Source organism: Haliaeetus leucocephalus, unplaced genomic scaffold (genome assembly GCF_000737465.1).
Source record: "Haliaeetus leucocephalus isolate CR32 unplaced genomic scaffold, Haliaeetus_leucocephalus-4.0 Scaffold451, whole genome shotgun sequence".
Taxonomy (NCBI): domain Eukaryota; kingdom Metazoa; phylum Chordata; class Aves; order Accipitriformes; family Accipitridae; genus Haliaeetus; species Haliaeetus leucocephalus.
The window spans coordinates 3,391,633-3,412,418 of record NW_010972887.1 but is presented as its reverse complement, the minus strand read 5'-3'; the positions used below and the strand labels follow the sequence as shown (position 1 = coordinate 3,412,418).

At 35.9% G+C, this 20,786-nt stretch overlaps 1 protein-coding gene across 1 annotated transcript in view; it reads left to right on the top strand.

Moving 5' to 3' along the window:
* DARS (aspartyl-tRNA synthetase) overlaps nucleotides 1–20,786 on the top strand; it is a 41,730-nt gene that overhangs the window by 8,833 nt on the left and 12,111 nt on the right. The window contains exons 3-6 of the mRNA XM_010575181.1: nucleotides 3,513–3,615; nucleotides 12,204–12,306; nucleotides 13,573–13,653; nucleotides 14,126–14,185. Of these exons, the coding sequence (XP_010573483.1) occupies nucleotides 3,513–3,615; nucleotides 12,204–12,306; nucleotides 13,573–13,653; nucleotides 14,126–14,185 (347 nt within the window). The remainder of the gene's footprint in view (nucleotides 1–3,512; nucleotides 3,616–12,203; nucleotides 12,307–13,572; nucleotides 13,654–14,125; nucleotides 14,186–20,786) is intronic.

The window sequence follows — 20,786 nt, the reverse complement described above, 5'->3', positions numbered from 1 at the left end:
TATATATAACATGGCAATATTAATTTACAAGAAGCAGTTTGTCATCCTTCACCTTTGACCTCAGGAAAGACTATTGTTTTTCATGAAATAACAGTGCTTATTTTCAAAACTCTGTAACACAACCTGAACAATGAAAGCAAAAGGAGTTGATTATGGGCATGAAGTGTCCTCAATTTATTGATTGTGCTTCTTGTTCCCTCTTGGTCTGACAACACAGAACAATTCTGATGCGCAGGCAATGGTGCTAGGGAATGTCATATGCTTGTTTACTTAAGCTTTGGGGGAAAGAATCTTACAAGAAAAGCAAATGTTTAAGAGTAAAAAGTAATATTAGCCTTTCCCACACACATCGTGGCGCTGTTCCTACCATTATGGAAAGGAAAGTCTTGCGGGAAACAGGAAAATCTTAACAGAAAAATAGCTTTAGTTTTTATCAGAAGCTCGAATTTGACTCCTAAATAACCAACATATCCTTTATTTAACCCTGTCTAGTTATGACCAATAAACCAGAAAAAAAGAATGTGAACAACTGCAGAATCCAGCTGTCTCGTATAGCAAGCCACTCGTGAAGTCTGATGGAAATTAACTGAAGGATGTGTAAAGAATGGGGTGTTGGGAATTTCTGTGGGTTGTACCAAATTAAAGTGCTTGGGGCCCTGTGGTTTTTATCATAGATTGAATAAATATTATTTCTGGCCTTATTTTAAAGCCAGCCTAAGCTACTGATCACGTTTATCATTGAAGAGCAGTTGGGAAATCAGTCTGGGTTCTGCCAGGCAACTGGAACTTGCGCAGTGTGTTAGACCTGAACTTTTTATGAATGCAGAGGTTTATAAAACATCGAAATAGTATGTCTGAAAACAAGAGTACCACCAAGAGCAATTTAAATACTGGACCAGATTTTATAATAGACAACATAAAGTTTTCTCTTTGCTGGCAGATGTCTGTACCTAGCAGTGTATTAGTTTATATGATCAAATATTTTTTACTCTTTATACAAATTCCTTCCTTACATCCTTTTGTCTCATAAGGTCTTGTGTCATTTGGTACTTACATCCAAGAAAGGAAATGGATTCCTGTTTCGTTTTATGTGCTTACTTTTGAGGGGATTCCCTGTGTGGTGTCTTCTCTTGTTTGTTCCGTGACTAAAACTTTTATCTTTTTAGGCATTCTTGTGGGACACAGTATTGGTTTGTTTTATAGAAACTTAGATTAGTTTACTGTTGGATGTGAGTAAAGTGGGTCTTATACTTTTCACTTAAATACCATGTAAATATTTTGAAACACATGGAGAACATCCCACAACCCCAATTTTTTTCTCGCTCTGATGCTTCCTTTTTTCTGTCTCTTGATCTGGAAAGGCATCTAATCATGAATTAGATTTGATTATGGCTTGTCTTTTTGAGAATTTATTTTGCATGCCTTCAACTCTTTTGGGAAAAGTTCTGTTTCTTCCTACAATCTTTGTAACTGTGATATTTTAACTATTCCTATCAGTGAGGTTTGTTTGATCACTTATCTTCTGTATGATTAGAAATGTTATATTCTACAAAACATCCTCTTTCCTCATGAAAACAACTACTGTTACTCATGACAAAAAAGATTTGAGTCCTTTTATAATGCAGATATTGATCAGACTCCTAATGTTTGGCATTAAGTACAACTGCCAAACTTTTGCTTCTGATTAGTATGATAGCAGGTCCCTCCATTTATTTCACTATCTTCTTAAATATTTACTAGTTGAGTGACATTGAAGCTGTCTTCAGCTGTGTATTTTTTGTTTGAACACCTGATACATCATTGCTGAAACTTCGATCATATTTTGCTAAATTATTTGTGACTGAAATCATGGAAGCAAATACTATTTTCTAGGAAATACTGTATCAAACCACATTGTAAGTAAGAAATATTGAGGTGTCAAAGTTGTGAGATACACCTAGCTTATCCAAAGAAATTTAGCATATTGTATCCTATGGAAAAATTGTACTTGTTGGATCTAAAACACAGGCATGTATAACACTGAAGGCTCTGTTTAATTTCTGAAGCCTGCACTTTTCTCATTTAAATCTGTGGCTTAATGTTTGCCTGCAAGAAATACTTACATCCACACCATATTAGCTTCTTTACTTAGACATTGCAGCCTCTGGAATACAGAAATAGTTGTACTCTGTTTTCTGAAAATATGGAATTAATTTTGTTGCATTTCTGAAATCACAATCATAGGACAAGGTTAGTTATTTCCAATAATTATAATGTTAATTTTTAATATTTTTACTAGTTTTATATGTTTGCTTTTATTTCCATCAGTTTCTGTGTCAAATGTTCTGCATTTATCTTCTGATACTGTTTAAATTATCTGCAGCTATTTGTCAGGAATGGTAATCTACATAATTACAAATGAAAATTGCAGTGGGCTTTTTAGTGTCAGTGTTCAAGTTATATATGTGTTGATTTTAATGTTTTATAGTCTAAGTCAGCAATAACTGGGAAATAGCTACCTATAACAAAGCTTGTGGCTTCTTCCTTTTCTCAACATTTTGATGGAAATGTTATAATGTTATGACTCAGAAATTGTAATTAAAATGATGTTGATGCATTTTATCAGATACTGGTGTAGCAATGAAGTGTTTGTTGTTAATTTCTCTCTCTGAGGAAGAAGCATTTAAAATCACTGTATTTCCTTAAATCTAAGTTAAGGAGTAAATGACTATTAGAGATGTGAGGAAAAATATGAAATGATTTTAACTGTCAGCTAACAGATTAGAACAAGCTTTGTTGACTTGGAAATACCCATTTTAAAAGTCAACAAAGTGCATTATGTTCTTTGTAAATTATTATTAATTTTTATTAACTTCTTTTTCCCTAAGCTGTTCATGAATAAATTGCTCTTACAGGAATTTTTTACTTGGTTCTTTTAGGTTCTTGTCATTCACCAGAATCAATACTCCTTTTGTTCCCCTTCATTCTGAATGTGTGATGTATTATAGAATGAACATTGTTGGTTTAGTCCCTGTGGTGCAAAATTAAGCTTATTTCTCTCAGAGCAGCTTTGTAAAGTGAACTCCAGAGCTTTAATTTGAGAAGATGAGAAAAATCTCCTTTTAAAATAATTAGACTCGAAGTAGTTGTGAGCAAAGCAACAAGGAAAAGTACGATTTACTTGTTGCAGTTGAAGAACAATAGATATTTTAAAAGTTATGATTTCAAGTTTTTGTTTTGTCTAGATATTATCTTGAAACGCTTATTGTTATTTTTAGAAAAATGTCCATTCACATGTTCATAGCTGTAAGGCAGGATTATTTGATTTATCTCAATGTTTGGTGTGTGTGTATGCAGAGCTGACTAGTTTGATGTAGCTATTTGGGGGTGAGGGGATGGAGAGGGAGGGAGACACAGACATCCACCCTTAAAAGCTCAGCTTAATATTAAAGTAGTAAAGCATTTTTTCTCATTCACAAAGACCTCGAGTAACTTGTCCTTAATACACCTGCGTTGTTTTCCTTTGTATTCAGGGAAGCAGTGTTTCTTAGTCCTGCGTCAGCAGCAGTTTAATATCCAGGCTCTTGTGGCTGTGGGACAGCATGCAAGCAAGCAGATGGTAAAGTTTGCTGCCAAGTAAGTAAGCAATTATATCCTGTTGTCAGAGTAAACAATGGTGGGAACCAGGACTCCCAGGGGTTGGGACCATTTTCACACATTAACATCAATGCTTCGTTTGTTTTAAAATGTAGTTATTTAAATTGTCAGCTCACTATTGCATTGAATACATTACACTGACAAAAGATAAAATAGAGAACAGGCTTGAAATTCATTCTGAACTGCTGAAGCAGCATTCTCTCGCCATAGACAACCTACATTTACTTTCAAGCTGGCTAACAAAAAGTCTGGCAAGCTGAGCTTAGTGGGCCACTTCATTTTGTGTGTGGTGTTTGTGTATGTCTGCACATGTTCGGGTTTTTTTTCTACAAGATGTGCGGTGTAGTAATACGTTTTATAGCTAGAACTGATGTGAAGAAGTTCCATATTGCAAGTGGCTTACTGAGTTGAAGAAATTAAGAGTAGCTTCTGTCCACTGAATTAATCTTATTTACACCTTATTTTTGGCATTAGAATGTTTAATGAGGGATTTAAGTTAATTTTTAAATATTTGGGGGGGGGGTAATGGTTGGACTTGCCAATGAAACAAGTGTTTGTTGCAGTAATTTAAATTCAGTTACTTGGTTTGTTTTGTTCTTAAAGATAAAAAATTACCCTCCCCTGCTACTTGCCTCAAGATTGTGCTTTTGGGTTGTCCAGTACTAAATATGCTTGCATGACAAAGGTGTTTTTATAGTAGAGCTTTTAATCATGTATATCTGCTTGTCCACAAATAGAAATGAGGATCAATTTGGTGCAATAATATGTTTAACATGTGGCACTTGAGTTGCTTCTGTGTAGTTCTTGGCACTACTCTCATGCTTGGGAAGGGAGCCCCCACTAATTAGCTGCAAAAGTGCTACAGCCTTCAACCTTCAATATGTCAGGGAGAGGAGGGATTCATTATAGTATAGACTTCAGAAGCCAAGTTAAGAAGGTTAGGATAATGCTTCTGCTGATGAGGTTCAAGGCAACGGGAAAACAGAACCAGCAGTGTTTGTTGTTTGGCGGTGCTTAGTGTTGGCAGTGCCAGTGTGAAGCATGCTGTTTACAGGTGTTTATGAGCCAAAGTGAAGTGTTCTGTTTCTTCGTGAGATAATTCTTTCGAAAGATTCTAAGCACTGGAGAGAACAAACTAAGTGTATAATCTACTTGTTCCCTGATTCATCTCCCTCTAACCTACCAACAGTCTGCTTGTGCTCTCTCAATGAACTTCTGCTACAGAATGGTGAAATTACTCTTACAGTTGTGATGCTCACTCTCCTCCAGTTCTCTCCAACATCTCTCTTTGTCAGTTTTCTTCGTGGTTCTTTCCCCCACAACCGAATTTCTTATGTTTCATGAGTGGCAGAAGTCAGTGGTTAGGAGCTCATGAGAAGGAAGTTGGTTCTTACTCTTTTCTTCCGTGTGCTGACTCTGCCACTTGTAAGCCTTCCATGCCTTTTTTTTTTATAATTCACTAATCTTTTTTTACTTGGTTAGTTTTCTGTTGGGTTAGTGATTTAAACTAGGTCATGGAGGTCCAGAGCTAACAAGGAGTGGTAAATGGTGGAAAAGGGTATCTGGAAAGAGTAGAGGGCAAAGCTCCTTTCTCTTCTGGCAGCAGTGAGCTGTTAAATCTGACGGAGCCTCATCCTTAGGTTCTTTCCAACTCCCTGTCATCTCCCCACTTTTCTTGATGTGACAGACCAGATTTCCTCTGAGTAGCCAGACTCATGATGCTTGTGCTGTGTTTTGACTTTTCATTCGGCTCCTTTTTGTGATAGCATTTGCTAGCTAAATCCTAATACTTCAGCCTCTCTAATTTATAGCATGCACATTTTACTCATTATTTGTGCTTCTGAAATGCTTACACACTTATCATCATGTTCTTTGAATGATAGAACTTTTTCTGCTACAGCCTTGAGGGTTTGCTTTTGGTTTTTTAACACCATTAGTGCAATCATCTTCTCATGATTCCTTCCCACCAACAAACCTGTTTTATTAATATCCTGCCATGCTCTCACTTTTTCCAATGTTTTATCTTCTTCTACAGTTTTGTCTGATACTGCCATTACAGCTGCCTCTTGTTCCCTGACTTCTAAGTGCACTTGTGGTCACTGTGCCAGTAACACCTGAAGCACAGTGACAGTATGTGCCTTGTCTTCAGTCACTTTCCTGCTAGTTTTCACCTGCTGTGGAATGATGCCATTTTTACTAGCAGATGAGGCTGGTCTTAGATGTCTAAAAATAACTATACTGTTTCTATGTCTTCCTCAGTGTCTTTTTTCATCATCTCCTCTTGTTTCCTAGACATTAAATCAGGAAATACACATTTATTGAAGAAAACATTTAACTTAAAGACCTTACATTTCAATTAAATTTAAACTAAACTTTTTTACCTGTAGTACATAAACTTTATTTTTCATGTGCTACTTTCTCATATTTTGATACTGGGTCCAAAGCTTTCTTTAAAATAGTTTGTGAAATTCTCGATCGTGAATTTTTAATGAGAACTGATTAAATCATGAGCATTTTTTGTACAAATTTTCATAAATAATAAACAAACCAGTTCCTCTTTTAGATATTGGCACATGGAAAACAAGAACTTTCATAACCTTTTGTGGTCTAGCAACATTCATTTACTAATTATCTCCATTATTGTAAGAATGTGAGTTCTTTTTGGTGAAAAACACTTAATACTGGTTTAACTCAGTTTTACAAAGAAATTTCTGCAAGTTTAACTATGAAAAGTTTCTAGCTGAACTTTCAAAAGATACATAGCCAACAACAGAGCCAGCTGAGATACTGGACTGGCAGCTGTGGAGTTCTTATGTCTTCCATAAAAAAAACCCAACAGCCTAGTCCTGCAAGGGATGCTGTATAAGAGAAAGCATAAGTCTCTTTCAGCCAGCAGAGGTGCCAAGTGGTGCAATTAGTAATTTATCAAGCTGCTTTTTTCCATAAAGTATTGGGTGTGGTCAGTTTTGGTTTTCTTTCTCTTTTTTTTTTATATCAGCATTGGGCCTGCCCCTGCTGCTACCATAGCCACGTGGTATGATCTAGCAGTTGGGAGAGGTGGTTAATAGATTCTAATTTAGCTGCCCAAACAATGTGCTCTCACTCAGGAAGTAAATTGATGGCTCTTTATAGTAGGCCAGAGAATGAAAATCCAGAAAAGAGGTTAAAAAGGCGGGGTGGGGTGGGGAAGATGGCTAAACCTGTATGGAAATACTTCACAATGTAGAAAAATATACCTGAGTTAATCAGCTAGATAAATAGGATATTGCAGAAATACTTTTCTTTATCCATTTCTGTTTAATTTTTATATCAGTGATCTGGAGGAAAGTGTCAAATCGCAGCTGTTACATTTGCTGCTGACACAGAAATTGGAATGGTAAACTAGCGGCTAGGAGTATATAGTAACCAGGGTTCATTTAGAGTGATCACTTTGATGCTCTTCAGTGTGAATTTGTACCTTTGTGATCATTAGTTCAGATTTTTGTATGTTCAGGATTAATATGTAGGGAAGTAAGTGGTGAGAAATGTAAGATCATGATCGATAACTGACTTAACAGGAGTCCATGCAGTTCTCATACCTACTATGCTAGGAGATCTCTTGAGTTTTGAAAAAGAGCAATAAAATGCCATTAATGTAATATATGCCTGTCATTAGACCATTTCTGGAATATTTTGTCCACTTCTGTTGTCTTTGTGTCTGAATATATGTCAAATTGGAAAAGGTTGACAGTGAAGCTGCAAGATGAAATGATACACGGTCAGGCAAATCTGCCTTCCTGTGAGACTAAAGAAAACTCTAATCTATCCAAGAGAAATTAGTAAATAATTTAAATTCCAGTCTGATGGTAACTATGCAAGAAGATTTTCTGCCAGCGGAGGGTTCTTTACTTCGCAGATACAAAGGTATGACAAGATGCAATGAACAGATGGTGAAGCTGGATAAATTCGGAAGGGAAGTAAACTGGAATTTTTTTCAGTGAAATGATTAAAAATGTGTAGTGGATTTTGTTACTTAAAATCTTTAAAAGAAGATAGGCTTTTTTTCCCCTGGAAGATACCCAGGTTCATCCAGGTGTTAGAACGTTGGTATAGGAAACAGATTATTTTATTTTTAGAACAAAGAGAATAAGAATAGGTATTTACCTTGCTTTCATATATACAATGTCAGTTAACTCCCATTTCAGAGGGCTTAATGGGTACTTACTGTATTTGTGCAGATGTTATTACAGTTGCTGTTACTGAGTTGAGTATAAAATGTTTGTACTTTCAACTATTTACAAAACGAACTCATTTTTTCAAAGTAAACTCTATTGCCTTCAGCTTTCACTGACATTCAGGTAAATGATCATTGATTATTACGTTTTATGACAATTATTTAATATGTTTTAGATTTAATAATGTATTAATATAATAATTTGTGCATTCTGCTTACAGAAAAGTGTTGAAGAAAAAACAAGAAAATGTCCAAACAAGTATAGATGCTTCCATTAAGTAAAACATTTTCTATTTAAAGTCTATAAATAACCAAGTTTCCTCCAATTCTTCAGACTTTTGATCAAGAAAATGTAGACTGTGATTCACTTAAGGAGGCCTGCATGGGGTTCAGCTTGCAACATGAAGCTGTTGATGAAAGATGTTGTCATACAGACTGCAGTAATGCAATCCTGTGGTTAAAAGAGAAAGTCTTGGCTAATAGACATGCAGATAATTAAGAGGGACATAAGGCATCTAGTGGACATTTTAGTAATTATAGTCTTGATTTTTTGGAAGGAACATTACATATAAAGAAGCAGTTTGCTATACAGAGAAATTTTTTAGCATTGGACTTGATGAATACTGAAATAGCTTCCTTAAGGATTAAACAATAGCAAGATGTCATCTGTCTGTTCTTAATGCATCATGCATCCTAATTTAGTTTCTAGTCCTTTGTAATATTAGTTACAGATGGAAATATTGTTGTCTTTAATGGAAATGGTGATAGCTTTGGCATGCTTTTCTGCTACTTGTTCACTTTTTTTGGTTTGTTTGGGGTTTTTTTGTTACTGAGGGGAATTTTATCAAAAAATCACCTAGATGACTTAGTGCTGCTGCTGCAGAGAACACTCTGCTGTAGTTACTGGCTTTTAATTAAAGCATCTTGTTTTTTGTTGTAACTTGAACTGAAATTACCCTTTCAGTAACATTCTTGGAATTACCTGTTGGGATCAAAGCAGCACCTTCTAGGTTTCTGTAGTTTACATTTGATGCGCTATGTTAGGGACTTAAGATTTTTCCAGCACTAGATCTTGCTGAGCACAGTTCAGACAGAACTCAAAACACGAGCTTTTACTTCCATACCAGATGAGATATGTAGTCTAAATGAGCAAAAGCATATTTTCTAATTATCAAATGAAAGTTTAGAGTAGATCATGAATGTTCATAAATACAAAGATGGTCACATGCAGTAGAAAACTTCATAGTGCTTTTTTGTGCCCAGGCAATTATATGCATATTTGGATATAGGGACCTACATAGGTAGGACCTGAGTTGAAATACATCTTGAAATTATGGCAAATTTAATGACTAAGGGATGTTACAGTTTTAAAGTGTGTTCCAGACCAAGAAATATACTGGCTTAATTGCAACTCCAGTTTAGAGAGAGAGAGAGAAAAAAGCGTATTTAATCACAAATGCAAAGTTTTAAAGTTCTGTTATGCAAGTTTGCAAAGCAATATTACAGCTACAGTCATGTAAAAGTCAGTTTCTTCCTGTATTTTTATGCTGATACCGTTTTGCATGTCTTGATCAGAACATGCACAGAATTCAAAGCTCTGTAATGACTTCACTGACAGCAGTTCTCAGCCATGGGATCAGTAATCTGATTATGAATCCATCATACAACACATTTACATTTAACTGCTCTTTTCTTTTTCACAGTCCAGATAATTTGCTTCAGTAAGTTTAAAACATTATTTTTATTTGCAATTATTAGTGAGAGGGCTTCTATTCAGCAGATTAGAAACTTCTGCTTTCAATGAAGACGCTGCTATTTGTGTTATTAGTAGTGTTTTCTTGGCATTTGCCAAAATGTTGACATGAAAAAGGAAGCAGGAAAAATAGAGGAGAACTGTTAAGGGAAAAAAAGTTATCACAACAGTAAAACCTTTATTCTTCTAAACATTCACTTATTTGAAAAGCAAAGGGAATTTATAGTTATGCCTAATACTATTTTAACATGATATATTCTCTGTGTGTTTCTTATCATCACATTCTCTTGCATCCAAAGCATTGTATTGCTGCCTCAGTCTTTTTAAGGAGTTTTAAACAATCATTTGTAAGTGAGTGTACTTCTAAGCACTTAGTGTCATTTCTCCTTGTCTGTCTTGAATTTGTTGCCTCTGCTTAAATAATGGAGATGAATGGAGGCTCACCCTTAACTAAATGAATTCTGATTTAAAGCCTACTGTTGACCTCTGCTTTGTACAAATTTAGTCATTTGTTCATTATACTGATTTGAGCAACTGTAGCTCTTTTAAAGTGGAAATGTACCAGAAAAACATACTATTCACAAATTTTATGCAGTATGTGGAATTACCTAATGGTTAAGCAAGTCAAGCATATGAAGCACTGTGGTCTGTAGAACTTTTAAAGCAGCTGCCAATGATTTCTACCACCTGAAAATATTACCATCAAAGAAATAGTGTAATCAACTAAAATGCTCAAATTTGGCTTTTTTTTTTTTTAGTTACTTGTAATTTATTTATAGTGATGCTGTTAGGATTTGAGAATTTTGATGCTCGAATTTTCCACTGTTACTTTAATATCATCAGATTTTTCAAAACTTTGATCATTTTTATTCAAAAATTCTGTTGGATAACTTAAATTTGAACTCAGCTTTATAACATTAAAAAGTTTGTCCCAGGGTAGACCAAAGATCCATCTGCCTTTTCTTAGGGCTGATATGGCTGCTTCAGGAACAGTAGAAAGCAGGGCAAGCAAGCAGTCATAGTTGGCAACACTTGGTGATTTGTATCTCAGCTGCTTCTGGGTCACACCACTCAGGCTTTATCAGAGAAGAAAGCTAAGTTTCCCTCATCATCTAAAAAGAGAAACTTAATTGTTTAGCCGGGTAAATCCTACTTCAAAAATGTGAGAGAATGACTAATTCCAAACATTTATATTTCTAAAGAGGAACTTCTCAATCCTAATAAGTTTCTCATGTGGTTTTACTGTAGCTGTACAAAAAGACTGTAGGGCTAGAATACCTAGATTTTGTTCGCAGCCCTTAGACTGACTTAGTCCAGGCAGTGCTAGATAAACTGATGCAGATGCAAGTGATTAGGACTATAGTTTCAGCAATAGCTTGAACATGCTTGTACTCTGTCCTTACCTCCTTTAACTGGGGGTTACTGCCCCTCAGTAAAACCTCCTGTGCATATAAATATTTATCTCACCACCCTCCAAGTTAGTTGTGTGGGTTTTATGTGTTTTGTGAGTTGGGTTTTTTGGAGCATGGAGAGTGGTCTTACTGAAAAAAAAGCCAACCTTGTAAACTTGAAGCTTGTTAATTGCTCTTTGCTTTACTGAGGTCAGTAGTGGCCAGCTTGTCCAATGACATCCTTGCTTACCTCTTATTATTTGCGATTAAATTGTGGGCCTGCTACTTTCCTGCTTTCTAAGGATTTATGTGGTCAAGTGATGTACATAAAGTGCTTTCCAGTCTTCTCAAGAAGGCCTGAGAAGTGAAAGATAAAGTTAATTGTAACGGTTATTTTTCATAAAAAGGAAAGAAATACTTTCTGATATTTGGCCTTTTGTAAGCAGGCTAGCAAAGAGACAGAGTGAAAATACATTTCCAGTGGGGGTGAGATTATCTGTAGAAAATTACTGGTTTAAAGTCCAGTACCTTAAATACCTAAATAAAAACTGCTCATACAAATTATTTTCTCACTTACGACTCTTGAGGCTTTTGTTATTGTTTGCTTATAGCACACATACTTTATATCATATTTTTGGAAGACTTTCAAGATGTTACATGGTGTTTTAATGTGCTATTAGTGACTCTTAGTGGAGAGCAATTCAGATGTCCCCTGTCATTGAGAAATGACTTACAAGCATGTTGCATCTTTCAGTAACAAGTCATGTAGTTTAAACAAGCTCGATCAGTTTTGATTTTCCCCTCTAGATCTGGGACTTCCTTTTAGTTTGTTGTTCTGGTGGTGAAGAGACATCTTTCAGATAATTGCATCAGCTGACACATACAAGAGTGTGGCCTAGAAAAAGAACTATGCGATTTGTCAGTTTATGTATACACATACAGAGAACGAGTGAGCACTTAAGCTGAATCATAACTCTTTCCCTCCCAAGTCTTGCATCGCAGTTTGAATTTATTGTGTCTGGGAATATTTTAGTAAAGTCCTTCATTACTCAGTTGTTACATATATAATAAGTAGCTCTACCTAAGTCCTTAACTCTGTTTTATTGTTCCAGCAGTCCATACAGTACATGAACATTCTAGTGCTCAGTACGGAGTCTGATGCAGTGTGCAATGAAATTTAGTAAGGCTTCTATCCTATCTTTATTGACAGCATCAACAAAGAGAGCATTGTGGATGTAGAAGGCGTTGTGAGGAAAGCACATCAGAAAATAGGAGGTTGTACTCAGCAAGATGTTGAGCTTCACGTTCAAAGGGTAAATTTTTGAGCAAATGGAGCACTGGTTAATTGTTTGAGAGATTATCTGTCTAGGCTGTCTGTCTACATGCATAAACTTTGTCAGTAAGCAGTCCCATGCCAGATAAATAAACTGCTTTAAACTACAAATTTCAGTGTATGATATGTAAACGTGAAACATTTCTGGTTTTAAGAGATGTGATTTTTAGAATTTCCTATTTTTATCTGCCATTTGAATTACAGTGCCAGGTAAAATGAAGTATCTCACTAGAATAATTTGTCTAGGAATGCTTGTAATTCTAGTTATTGATTTGTAACTGCAGCAGATACTGTCATAAAAAAATCTGCTTCTTTTTAAGTGCAAGTCAGAAGTTTCTTCTTTATCAGAAAGTTACAATCTTCCCCCTAGTACAATGGAATGGAATATATAACTCTTAGCAAAAGTAAAGCACTGGCTTAACAGTATAGAAGCCCTTGAAATCTAAAATTCCTGTAGCTTGGCTGTAGGGCTAGAGGAAGTGCAACTTTATAATTTGTTTAAATAGAAAGCGTATTTAAACGTTTATGTAACATCCTTTCCTTCTAAAGGTTTTCAACCAAACTATATGCCTGCAATACAGCTGAAACACAGTCACTTCAAGAGTAGAGTACAATGGCTATTGTATTTATAGCAGTAAGGTAAATTTTAGCTAACAGCATTGGGGAAGATCTGCAGATTTTGAAGAAACATGTTTTAATATATCTGCAGATTATCATATGCTTAATTTTTCTGAAAGAATACCAAATCCTGTAAGGTACCAAAGACTGTAAGGCAAGGGAAGGTGTTTTTCATTCTCTGATTGTATTTTAGGTGTCTCATAAATTTGCAATCTGAAATGGCTCTTTCACATATAATCAGATGATAAATAAAATAATACATTAACAATGACAAGAACAGGATGATTTTACTGGAATCAGAACCTAAAATTCTGTGAAATCTAGTAGTTTCAGACCTGACATTCATGCCAATAGGATTTGCTTAGGCAGTGTGTACTTGCTCAACTCAATGCTTCCCAGAAGAAAAAAAGATATTTTTAATCTTTGAAAAGGAAAATAAGAACTAAGCACTTCCAGTATTGTCATGAGAATGCACCCATGTCTCTTAAGTATTTGAATAAAATCACAGTCTTATAGCTAACAGCCTATGCAAACACTGTTTCAAGTCTATGCCAGAAATACCCTTTTGTAAATCACACCTTCTTTTGAACTGAGTCTCATGCTATTTCTGTTCGTGTCTCAATTTCAGATCTATGTGATCAGTTTAGCTGAACCCCGCCTGCCTTTACAGCTGGATGATGCTGTTCGGCCAGAAGTGGAAGGAGAGGAGGTGAAAACTTTGCATCCTCAAAATACTTTTAATTGTAATTGAACAAAAGCATGAAAGCCAGGCAAATTCCTTAATGCAGTGATTTTGGAGGTTTGTTAGGTTTGCATTTTACTTCCTTTCTGTTATCCAGAACTGCGTTACAAATCTCTATAGCTTTGATGTCTGCCGAACTGCAGTAGAAGGTCAAAACCAGAGGGTTTGCAGTCTTGTGTGTCTTCTGGATCCTCATAGTTGTGTTCTGCCTGTGACCTCTGGGAGAAGTTACACCTTAAGTTTTGCTATGCTGCTAATTTGCTGTATGTTCTTTGTAGAATGATCTAGAAATTCTACTGAACTTAGAAGTAGCCTTTGGCTTTTAGCCAAAAGATGTTTTTCTCCATTGATTTTGGTTTTGGTTTTGGTTTTTTAGGGGTTTTTTTGTTGGCTTTTTGAGGTGCATGTATTCATTATGTATCTTTGCACAACTGTTTAGGATGGAAGAGCTACTGTAAACCAAGATACAAGACTGGACAACAGAGTCATTGATCTGAGGGTAAGGAACATGCTGTGTTGCATACTTGCCTGCAACTGTTTATTCTTCACATTTCTAATCCACAAAGCAATAGAAGTCATGGATTTGATGGAAGTGTGTTTTTTGCCAGAGGAAAAATAAACAACTATTTTTTTTATTTGTGAGTGGCATTGTGAAAACACAGGGGTTTTTAATCCTAAGTATTCACCTTCCCTGACATTAATCAAAGAACATGTATTAGTAGTTTAAAGGTGAACATTTAGGATTTGGCATGTGGCCGTGTACATCTGGGCTTTTTTATTTACAAAAGTCAAAGGTGACTGAATAGGGACAATTTAGAGACAACATTTGTTCTCAAATGTAGTGTTTGATACCCAAAAACTGTAGTAAGAGCTCAGTTTTGAAGTGCAAGATGGAAGTTCTGGATTTAACCTGTAACTGAGGTGCTGTAATGCATGTCTTGCAAGTGAAACTGTACCAGGCCACGATACCAATCTCATTCTCTTTGTTTCCTCCACAGCATTTGTATCTTTTTTTTTTTTTTTCTGTAACATCTTTCTTCATCCAGGTCATAGAGACACAGCCCTCTGTGAATTCATATAACTCCCAAATACGTACTCTTTCTGATCAGCAGCAAAAAACTATCTACTAAATCACTTACAGGACTTCTTTTTTAATGAAACAGCAACCAAGACTGAGCGTGTAACTAACTAACTGTTCATACTGACATGAGGTTTTCTGGTCTCTTCCCTTATTTGGCTCTCCACAATAAAATTTGAATTAAATTTTCATTGAATGAAGAGTGTGCTTAGCTCATTTTTATGGTGTATCTAGTACTGCCTTCAAAGCTCTGATACTGGCAGTTTCCTCAGTAAATATGGACCTAGGAAATAAAGCAAAAAAGTCAGTTATTTATTGGAAAATTTGGAAAAATTCTGGCACTGAGATGTTTAAAGCATTTGAATATCTGACCTCCTTATTTCAGCAACTAAAACTACTTGTACAAACTGTTCTACTTGGACCAAAGTTAATTGCTTTTCACTTGACCTTATGTATAATATTGAGCAACTTCAATTTGTGATTACTTTTCAGGATACTCGATATTTTATCATGTTGGTCTTTTCATCTGTGTCTTAAATTTAAGCCTTTGATGAAAAGAATGCTATACTAATGGTTGAAAGTGAAAATCATTTAAAGGATCATCGGCTTATGGTAGTGATAAGGCAGTGCAGTAGATTGAAGGGAGAACTCTGGGATGCTCGAAGTGCAAGTTTTACTTGAACTTCTGGTGATGAAGAAAAATACTCAACAGCACTCCAGAGAAACTTAAGAAAATCCAAATACCTGGATAATAAACTGAAAAGAGCCATGAACTCCAAAGAGAACAGAGAAACAATACAAAGGGAAACAACAGTTCAAAATACTAGCTGAAAATAATGGCATGAAAGTATCCTTGGCTGTAATTCAGATGAGGGCATCTGCAGAGTAAAACCTAAGAATGGAAGAAGAAGGAAGACTGTAATGCCAGAATAATCACAAGAGATTTAACAAAAAGGGGTGGGCTAAAATTCTTGTTCCTGTACACATTCAGTAGTCCAGCAGCACTCTCCCAATACTTCTTATATATCTCTGCCAGTATAGTAGTCGAACATTAGTTGTCAGTATTCTGCCTGGAGGGTGCAGCTGCTGAGCTAAGTGAATGCTGCTATAACCTTTTCTAACTTATATGTCCCAATCATTGTTGGTACAACGTTTATTCAGCAATGTTTGGCACCTTGTTTTGAGGTCTGAACATTAACTCTGCCTTCTATAGAAGCTATTTTTCTCCTTAGCTCCAACAGCTGCTGCAGTGTGGTGCTAAACAGCTATTTCATGCTGAACAGGAATTCAGGTTAACTTTTTACGAAATTGATGGAAGGATGAAATGTCAAATCTCAGTACTTCAGTGCCTGATGTCTTGTCCTGTGCATGCACCTGTGGCTGGATGTAATCTGGCCACAGCTTTCCCTTGATTAGGCTTAGGTATCTATCTTGCCTTCCTCCTACATACAGGCAAAGTTTCTGTCTCTGACTGTGTCACATTTCTGTGTGTGTGTGTCTTCTGTTGCACATTTCATTATTTGTTTCAGAACAAAAGCAGATTATTTTGGAACAGTATAGAATCATAGAATCATTTAGGTTGGAAAAGACCTTTAAGATCCTCAAGTCCAACAGTCAACCCAATACCACCATGCCCATTAAACCATGTCCTGAAGTGCCAAGTCTACGTGTTTTTTGAACACTTCCAGGGATGGTGACTCAACCACTTCCCTGGGCAGCCTGTTCCAATACCTGACAACCCTTTCAGTAAAGAAGTTTTTTCTAATATCCAATCTAAAGTAGGCTCATGCCTATTCATAAGTTTGCTTTGTTTGTTCTCAGGAGCTTTGCTTGTGCAAAAGAAGATTCTAAATAATTATGTGTTACTTTGACCTGGTTTTTAAACGGAGAGCTGAATAAGCAGAAAAGGTATTTAATGGAGAAAGGGGAAATCACAGTGAGAATACATGTGCTTATATATATGTGCGCATCCTAAGCACTGTATGCAGTGGAATCACTGACAGGGACACGAAGGTAGTTTGTCCTTCAAAATAACTGAACCACCCCCACCCACCCCACCCCCGTAGTACCTGGTTTTCAGTGATGTGGTTGCATAGACTGGAGCTGTAGTACAAACGGGATTTCAGAGAACCCCTAGTGTTTTGAATGTGCTGCAGAAGTAGGCATGTTCTAAGGAGGATTAGAAGGCATGATGTGTTGAAGCCTCAGAGGGATATCTGAAACCATTGTTAGCCACTGGTCTCCCATACCTCTTCCTTCTAGGAGAACCATATCTTGGGCAGCAGGGAAGAAATGTTAACAGAACAGTTCTAACAGAGATGCTGTGATGATCTGTTCCTACAAGTGTGGGAGGAAGTCCAACCACAGATATATGTACCATTTAGTTCTGGTTTCCTCAGTGCCCCAGTTTTTTAAGGAAGGAGGAGGTCATCGAACATCAAGAATAGAGATACTATTTTTTGGAGAATGAGTTAACAAACGCATAGATTTTGGCCAGGATCAGGCTAAAAAAAGTCCTTAGTATGGAATTAAAATTATTTTTGTCCATTTAAATACAGTCTTTAATGTAGTTAAGTAGTTTAACTAATTTTATGTTGTGATTAACCAATGAGTTCATTGGTTAGGGCCAAATAGTGATAAAGTGGAGCTGTGAAACTCAGTTATTGCATGAATGAAAGGGACTGGATTTCCAAAAATGGCATCACTCCATCCAGCTGTGATGTATACCAAGGAGAGCTTGATTATGATGCAGTAGAAGGAGTGCAATTAATAAGAAATTACATTAGTGGAGATGTAATATGTAAGTATTCTGCAAAGATTGCAATACTAACATTCTTGTGTACATGTGAAAATAGACTGAGTAGTACACTGTATTTTTAAGAATCTTGCAGTTTGGTTGCTGACAAAGTTCTCCCAGAGATGTCTGGTAGGTTTTTTTGAGGTTAGGGATGCGAAGTACTTAAATGCCAAGATCCCAAGCTATTGCTATAGTTGTTATTCTGATGTGTGGAGGGAAAACGGGTGGAGGGGTTTTAAAAATCCTTTCCAAGAAATGATGACTGAGGAAGAATGAATCTGTTCCTGATGGGTTAACTCATAACATACAGATCACATACTTGTGGAGTAGAAAAAATTGGGGGTGTAGAGACAAGAGAGATGGTAAGAAGGAAGAAGTGTCCTTGTATAGACCAGATTTTCTTTCACATAACCACAGGTGACTGTGAGGAAGAAACCACTGTTGACCTAAGTATCTATTTTTCATGATAGTTTAATGAAAGTCAAAACAGTCGATTCTAGAGATGTTTGACTTACTGTTCCTTTATTGGAACAATTAAAAAAGGCAAATTGGAGCACTGATTGTGTTTCTAAATCTTTACTTTTGTGCTGTTCTTAAGTTTAACTGAAGTATTCAGTGATGTGTAGACTTTTCATGTCTGTAAAACCCCTACAGAAACCGTACTTCATTAAGATCTGTGGTAGATGAAAAATAATGAAGAAAAGACAAGTTAAACACTGGTTTTTGGGTTTTGCTTCTTAGTTTGTCTTCCTCTGAAGAAAAAATCAATTCAGGTTCATCCAGTTTTAACAATGGACCTGACTGATATCCTTGTTCTGGCTTGTTTTTCATGTCCAGCAGGGTTTTTATCCTAACAGTATCTGTCCAAATTTGATTTAAATTATACGCATTTTGCAGTCCTGATGCTATAATTGTGTCTGCTAATGCACAGCTCACTGAGACCAAAGCACAGTCTTTTTAGGGTCAATATTACCCAGTTTAAACTGCTCAGGGTAGAGCATAAACATTAAACTGTATCTTTAGTAGTTTATGGATGTCAGACTATGTTATATGATAATCCAGCTGTACATCGATCTTAATGCAGTTTTTGTCAAAATACTTGATAACTTCAAGCTTAATTTCATTGTGTTGAATTCAGTTTGCTCATTGCAAAAGCTGTGTTTTTCCTGACTGAATTCAAGCTGTAATGAACAAGCAGATGTAGTTTATTTTGTTGTGGGTAGTGATTTGATAGTGAAGACATAACACAGTTGCAGTCATTTAGACAACAAACTTCAAGTTCATATCTTCTTCTTATACTGTAAGTAATACCGAAATCTGAATAAAAATTGACTTTAATCACTTTGAGGTTAAAAAATTGTTATCTAACATATATCCTATTTCCTAGCAAAACCTTCATTTCTCATACATATAGTAGGGGAATTGCAAAATTATTTACATTATTTAGAATAATGTGTATTACTTAAAAGAGTATAGATTACATTATTTTCCCTTTTTATTTAGCCTACTTATGTATTTAGTGATTGTTCATGGTAGAAGACAGGTAGTTACAGCAGGCAGACAAAAGCAAAACTGAGGTGAGAGTGGAACAAATTCTACAGCTGACGTGAGAGTAAGAAGAAAAGTTCGCAACTTCGCACGGCTGTGCCTCAGTCGCACCTCTTTGAGATATGATCATGTAAAGTGTTAACTGCCCTCAATTCTGTTGAAACCCATTTGTTGGACTCTGGCAACTTACACGGCTATTATTCTAACACTGCAGCTTGTGTTGAATAAGACATGATAATTGCTTTTATAATCTTGCTTATAGTGTTAAAATATGGTCTGTTCTGGTATTACTAATATTTTCCTTTGTAGCATTAAAATAATAAACACACAGGTGAGATTAGAGTGAGGTTACGACTGAAACTTGTATTTCTCTATTGTTAGCCAAACATTTTTTTCTGCTGTCTGTAAGATAGGTGATTATTAAAAATAATGAGTTTTCCCGTAAAATCAATTCTGCAGACCAAGTTAAAACATTAACACTGTTAAGTGCAACAGCATTTAAGTGGCATAAGTTTGTTTCTACTTATCTCTTGAAGGAATATTTACTGTCTTTGCCATAGTCTCAGTAAGATAGTTTGTCAGTATATATGTGGAAGAATTCATATTAGAGTGAACATTACAGGAAAAGAATGCCATGGCAAAATCTTTCTTAAGGCAAAGGTAAAAATCAATTCATTTTGACAGCTGTCTCTGTAGTTTGCCACGTTGTACCTAAGTGTGTTAGCTCAAATGGTATCTGTATTACCTACCATTGTACCAAACATGGTAATATACATACCAGCATCCCAGTTAAAAACAGGATAAAAGCTTGAATTATTTTCTTCAGATAAATTCACTCTCTTTTTGTCCTGAACATTATACCAGTGCAAAGGATGTAATTAAATCTAAAAAGTTTTGCTCCATGTGTAGATACAGAATCATCTTTAAAATCTTTTGAAAGTTGTAGTGGCACATAAAACTTTTGAGGTCATCTGTTTGACTCGACTGCACGTTGACAGTTGCAGTTCTTTAGGAGCTTATCTCAAATGTCTTGTTGGTCTGTTTAATTCTTACAAGGAGACTGCAGTATCACAAATTCTCAACAGTTATCCCTGTTGGCAGTCTCTGAATGAATGGGCACTGAAACTCAGCTACCTTTGGTAGAAAGAAGAGTGGTCTTGTCAGATCTAATTTCAGGTATGGAGAATTGCTGCTTGTTCTTTCCTTGGTCTATAGTTAAATAAAAGCTTCAGTGTCCAGATCTGTGTATTTGGCTGCTTTCAAAAATGCTATTTTTTAACCATGATTTATCATTATAGATGGGATTAGGAAGACAGGGTCTTTGCCCTGCATCCTCACTAAAGCCAGGAGGAGTTACTACCTAATGAACTATTGTTAGTGGAGAACTGTGTTAGTTATTGACTGGCTGTGTTTTTGTGCACACTTCTAGGTCAGACCAAGTAATTGCTTTCAGATTGGATTTAGCAACCATTTTTCTTTTTCCTAGGACTGTATGACTTAGGACTGTATTCTTATCTGCTGTGGCATGAAACTGGTGTTGGTTCATCAGAAGGGTAGAGGAGGCATTGTTGCTGTCCTGCTTTAAATGAATGTTAAACATTTTGTCTCTTAGCATTTTTAGAAATTTGTCCAGTTTATCAAAAACTGTATTGGTAAACCCAAATGTGACTGTTTAAG